The sequence below is a fragment of the Lepidothrix coronata genome, unplaced genomic scaffold (genome assembly GCF_001604755.1).
Source record: "Lepidothrix coronata isolate B3197 unplaced genomic scaffold, Lepidothrix_coronata-1.0 Scaffold128, whole genome shotgun sequence".
NCBI lineage: Eukaryota > Metazoa > Chordata > Aves > Passeriformes > Pipridae > Lepidothrix > Lepidothrix coronata.
Window position 1 is genome coordinate 929,308 of NW_016690308.1, and position 6,577 is coordinate 935,884.

The window sequence follows — 6,577 nt, forward strand, 5'->3', positions numbered from 1 at the left end:
GCATGTTGTGTTCACCTGAGACCTAACAGTGAAGAAATCCCTCCCTGGTTGGGATGGCTTTACACTACTACCTTTGAGTAGGGAAGCCTATAAGCATCTAAATCCAGGCTAACCAAGCTTCCTCCACATCGATGTTTCCCTCTTAAGAGATGACAAAAAAAAAAAGCTTAGAAGTCAAAAAAAATGCGCGAGGACAAATTTTCAAGCATAGCCTCTAATTTTGAGATTAGTTTGGAAAGTCCAGTTTTGAATACCAAAGTCATGATTTTCAGAAATGCTGAACAGCCCAGCTGAAAACTGCAACACCTGCAAGAGGGCAACCTTACAACCTAAATGACTGGTTTGGTCACCTATTTCCTCAGCAGAACTATCACTAGATCTAAGGAAGGGCTGTGCAGTTTTGGTTTGGTTTCTCATTGCTTTTTCCTCACTGTTTCATTGCTGGTTTAAAAGTTAATTGAAGTTAGTTAGTGGCCATATCTACATAACATCCTGAGCACTCCACACCCCTTGCTTACGTTTCTAGGATGCGTTTAATTGCACATTTCATTAGACTTGAAAATCTGTATGAGTTTCTGGTTAGTGCTGCTCAGGGACATGGTAGTCTTATTCCAGATTAACAGCATTTTCATTTTAAAGACCATTTAGCCCATAATTTATTTATCTCAGAAACACAGACATATTCTTGGTTGAGCACAATGGAAAACCTGAAATTTCTTTCCATTTAGTACATCTTTAAAATCACAAAGATGGTGAAGTTGATGCCATATGCAGTGCCTGTGGGACAAAACTATGCTTGTTATGCTGGTAGAGGAACAAAAGGATGCAGCCCACATCTCAGCCAGCACATCACAAGGTTCCAGCAGTGCTTATACTCTGCAGAAGGGCACATGCCTGCAACACACTCCACACATACACTACTGCTGGTTACACAGCCACGAATGAGCCCACCCCATCAGCTCCCAGCAGCCTTTTTTGCATAGGCTTAATAATGAGTTTAATAACATTTATAAAGGGATTACACATTTGTGCAGTCCAATCCTAAGCTCTACCAGCCAGGTCTGGACCTAGTGCTCCACACAGTGTTGTAAACAGAAAGTGTTGAGCTCTCCAGCTGAGACACAGGAATAATCCAAGCTTCCCTCAGTTCTCTGAGGAGGATCACTGTAAAGAGCTAGATTTAAACCCAGCCATTCCCTTCTTCCAAGGGTAAACTGAGTCTTGCCAAGTTAAACTCAGACCAGAGTCACCGTCTGCACTTCTCAGAGGCAGAGGGTGTAAGCAGCTGCACGTTCAATGTTCTCAGGCACAAGAAGGCTTTCTACGAGGAAATACATAAATCTATAACTTTTCCCAGAAAAATCCCTAATTTAAAAGGCCAAGAACCCCTTCACTCAATTACAATAATTAGTGAGGAACAAAATCTTTAAATAAATAGGAATTTTACTAGGGAAAGGTTACTTGTTGTTTTCTCTGGATTTTTTTTGAAAAAAATCTTCCTGCTCCACACCCTGCAAGCCTTGAGAAACATTTAACCAGTATCCTCCAATGCAATTTTGCAAGACATAAGGGTAGCCTCCAATCCTTCCTGCATAAAACAGGAAAATCACTAACCTTTATAACTGAAGGTTTATATTATACCGAAAAAACACTTCAGTTTATTGACTGGTAGATATAGTGGCACAAAGACTTTAATGGGCCCTGAGAAAAGAGAGATGAGCTAATTTCCCCCAACCTCAGAAACTCATTTAAAAGATGCGAAACAACTATTTTAGAAGAACTATTAATCTGTTGGCCTGGATTCATCCTGTCCAACTGAGGGCATGAGAATCTCTAGTCAGTGGAAAGCGAAAACCAGAGCTGAATGCCCCTTTGATTATATGAGGAGTGATGCACACTGAGCTCCTAACTTTAGGACCCCTAGTCACAATCTACACCACAAAGTTTAACATATAAAATTAGTAATAACCTGAGAACTAAGGGAAGAAAACAAAAATCAAAGGCAGCCCTTCCACTTGTCACTCCAAATGGATACCTCACCAGCAGTGAAGGTCAAAAGCCAAGACCATGGTCTAGTGAGGATTGAGGAAAAGGTCAATATGTGGATGAATAGGATTCTGTATTTCAATGCATACTTTTAGCATAAAATGACCAGGAGCACAATCAGGACTTGCTAATATTTATTACATATACAAAAGTGTAAGTGCTTGAACACTTGGGGAGACGGGAGAGAATACAAACACTTTCATTACAAGGATGGAAGGATGCAGAATAACTGGTTTTATTAATCAACAAAGTAAAGATCAATATTTGCACATGTTTATAAGCAGGTAAGTGCCTCTGTATTACACCCCTCTGGATTGCTTTCTCAGTGAGCTAAAACCCTGAGCAGTGTAACTGCTGACACCTCACAAGCTACATTAGGAGTAAATTCAGGCCACCACACTCCTTTTGAAAAGGCCTCGGTCCAACACATCATTTTTTGATAGAACAACAAAAAACAAGTATGCTAAGCTATGGTTTGCCTAAGGCTCTTAGAAAAGCATTTCAAAAGATAAAGCTTCTCTAGGTCAAGAGCTGAATTGCTGTTCTTTGAGGTGTCTTCTAAAAGAAACAATGCCCCAAGTGTTCCCAAATGTATCTTAGTTTTAACATCTGCACAATATAAATGAAAATAATTCTTCATTCCACTAGAAGGTAATTTCATTTTTTTTAAATAAATCACCCAGGGTGCTCAGCTATTCACAAGGAATGATTTGAACCTTAAGAGATTGGACCTTTAAGAAGAAAAGGAAAAAATCCTGAAACTGAATAGCACATTTCCTACAATAACCTGCAAATTTACAGGGATAAGTTATTGTGCAGAGCTAAACAATTTGACAAGGTCTTTTAAAGATGATATGACCTGAAGTTAAACCTACAGAAATGAAGAATAGGTCTATTATCTGAACATTATTTTGAGAGATGCATTTTAAACTACAATACACAGGTGCAACTTAAAAGATCAAGTGAATGGCAAGAAATTCTAGATGACAAGAAAACAAGTTTTTCAGCTGCATCCAAATAACTACTGCACACACTGTATTTTATTACTGGAATTAGAATTCTCTCTCATTATGTCAACAGAAGAAAGGAATGAATGAGGCAAAATTACAATGCCGGAAAATCTTTTGTCTTGTAAAGAGAACTGTAACTGCTCAGTTCTCTTGTCTTTTTTCACACAATTAATAATCTTACATGCTCTAAACAGGAGATAACATTTATTCGAGCTCCGTAAATATCCAGAGGTGTAACAGAACAGGTTGTCCCAGAGCTCTTTGAAAAACGTGATACGTTTTCTAAGAAAATTTTCCAATTAAGCAAATTTTAAGTGTCCGTAGTTTAAAATATTCTTGGTTCAAATTTTCATGTTCCGAAATTGAAGAAGTACAATTTTCCTCCACTTGCTTCTAAACAGAAAAGTAACATTATTTTAAAAAAGTCACCTCACACCCAAAATATTTTTAATGTGTATAATTTTAAACATTTGAATCAAAATTAACACGTCGCTCTCATTGAAAAATTAAAAGCAACATATTTCTTCACGAAAAAAAGCACCTTGAAGATCTCACCCTATCTTCTTGAAATACAGGACATGGAGCTATTCTGTGGGTGGCTGAGCAGCTGAAGTGCTCGGTATTTGGGCCTGCTGAGGAGCAAAGTGCAAATCTCTTAGGAGTTATTGTTGCCAATAATACACCAAAAAAAATAAAATTCACCTGTGAAAATACCTGGCAACAGAGCAGAACTAGAAGACAGATGTAATAATCTCACAAGTGCTGCAAAATAAGCATGGATTGCTTTGCAATTTTTAAGGTCTCAAGTATAACTGGAAGATCTGATATTGAGAAAGTTGTCCATTAGCTAAAATTGAGGTGTCCTGTCTTTTCCTATGAGCTTTGATGGAACAACAAAGGAGAAAAAATGAGTTGGTCTTAACACATGGGTGTCAACTACATCTCTATAATGCAAAAATTCCTTAGAGAGCCTTGTTATCTAACCTTTCAGCTCTGAAATATATCTTCTAGTTTCAGAGAAGGAATCAAAAATGCTGTTTAGAAATAACACCACAGCTCCCAGGAAAGTGGTTTCCTTTGTAATTGCCATTTAAAATTGCCGTTTAAAAGCTGGGTAACTGAGATATCACACAATAGAAAAGAGAGACAGTAGCCTTGTCACTTTTTTGTCTTTGTTATGATGAATAGAGAGATATGGAAGATTTTTTTTTAACTGGGTTTAGTACTTTTTTGCTTCATTTATGCTTTTTTTTTCTAGTTCATTTTGAAAATATCCTTCTGTTGAAGAGCCACACTCCAGTTAGGCGGGGAAAAAATAATCACAATAAACTTCATGTCCACATCCTGTGCAACTCTGAGCTAAACCAGCAAAAGCAAGAACTAATATCAGAACTCTGAAATCTAGCTTAAAAAACCCACAACTTTTTGATGCCTTTAAAAGATATTTCAACATCCCTTTATGCATCAAAAAACAGCAAATAAAGCTACGGTTGCATTTAAGAATCTTTTCTGTGGATCCATTTTATAGAAGTGGAAATCACAGTCTGATGGGGATAGATGAGCACAGCTGACAGACAGCACTGCCAAAAGAAGCAACACACTGAAAGGAGTAACTTAGCTTAAAATCTAATATACTTGTCATTGATGGTTAAAGGCTGAAAACAAATAGCAGAAACCTTGTCCCCCTTTTATGTAAGGTGGGGATGGAGAGGAAAATTTCCTAGTTAAATTGTTACTATGAGGAAAGGCCACATACTTACCATCACTGTAATCAATGGGTGCATAAGTTCCCAGGAAAAGGGAGGCTGCAAAGCTACTAACCAAGGAGATTCTCTGCAAGAAAAAGTGAGTCCCATCAGTATTCACTTCAAAGAAAGTAAATAATTAAGTAATTGAAAGCAGAAAATGTTAATAGATGTTTAATGCTAGGCACAGAAAGCACACAAAAATACACCTAGAAGGATTATTCAGTTCTGACTGTCTCAGTAATACAGCAGATATCAATCCAGAAGTAACTGCACTATAAGAGCTGTTAATAGCTTTGCATTCTGAACATGCAAAACACATCTAGTATATTAGCATACTCTGTGTTATCGTTAATTAATTCACAACTTCGGTGTATTACAGAATCTCATTTCAAGGGAAGACACTTTCTAAGGAAAAAAAAAACTAAACCACAAAACCACCTGTGTGCTGATGACAGGGGAAATGCCCAGAAACCATGCTCTGGTCCACTCCAAGCGCAGGTCTGTAAGCTTTTTAGAAGCTCTGGCAAAGTTCTGCCAGCACCTTTATGTGACTCCTTGCCTTCCTCCCAGCTAAGACCTCAGACCTCCCAGGAATTACTCCCAGGAGGTGGTAATAATAGGCTTTAAACTGAACTGCTACCTGCAGCTCTGCCTCAGGGTATGTTCCAACTGCATTAAATCCAGCTGTAGGGCTTCTAATACTGGCCAAAAAATGCCCCAGCCATATGACACAACACAATGATCCAACATGAACTTGCTTCCACTTCACATCTGCCATGTGAACTCTCAAGTTAATCAGCTGCCATCAAGCTTTCTGCATGGTCCAGCATTGTCTGTTCCCAAGAAGCTGGCACAGAAGCTGACAAATTCCTTATTCTGTGCTGTGACTAGTTCAGAAGAAATATGATTGTCACCCAATAACTGAACAGAATCCAGTCTCTACTGGTCCAGTGAGTCAGCAGTGACAGGTGTTTTATTAATGATCACAAACCCACTGCTTCACACAGCATTCAAGGACAGTCCACAGCCAGAGCTCTGAGAGGTGGTTATAATGGCCAGGAAATTTAATGATGCTCTTCATGCTTCTCTCCCCAAGAATATATCACATTTTGCTTAGATAACAAAGGCCTACCTTCTGTGGTGCCCCAGCGGGCACTAGCTGCCTGAAATGGAAGGGAAAAGGATGAAGTTAAACTGTGAATCAGCCAGTTTAGCAAGCTGACCTACAGGAGGGAAAACATCCACCTTCCACATGCCATCGAGATTGCCAAGCTGCTAACAGCTCAAATGCTTCTTCTTGAGGGTCCCCGAGAGCAATGCTGGCAGGGAGATATTTTGGACTTGAACACAACATCTTGCATGAGCTTTATTGCAACCAGCCCTCAAAGACTGAAACTGGCCTGACTAGTTCTTGGTTCCACGGACCCATTTCCCCCCTTTAATGTATGTTTCTCTAAATTTAGTCTGAAGCTTATGATCAGACTGTATTAATGTTCTGTTTCATCTCATACCTCACTAGTTTAAAGCTTATACAATGAGAATGTGTAAGAAAAGAAGAAAAAAAAATAAAAATTAAGCATTCTCACACAAAATATAGATTGACTTTGCAACTCACTTTCTCATGAAATTAACTGTTTCATGTAGGGGTGAAATCTTAAAAAAACACAAAAAAAATATGATTAATGCTATCAAAAACTGCAGTAATACAAAATCAGGAGTGGCCTGGCTTCATGGGTCTCGATGTTTGGCATATTCTAATCATAGGACAGGAGT

The 6,577-nt window shown here is 38.5% G+C and overlaps 1 protein-coding gene across 2 annotated transcripts in view; it reads right to left on the bottom strand.

Annotated features, from left to right (window-relative positions):
* XYLB (xylulokinase) overlaps positions 1 to 6,577 on the bottom strand; it is an 89,512-nt gene that overhangs the window by 67,390 nt on the left and 15,545 nt on the right. For both annotated transcript variants that reach the window (XM_017826509.1, XM_017826508.1), the window contains exon 8: positions 4,817 to 4,889. In XM_017826509.1, coding sequence (XP_017681998.1) covers positions 4,817 to 4,889 — 73 coding nt within the window. The remainder of the gene's footprint in view (positions 1 to 4,816; positions 4,890 to 6,577) is intronic.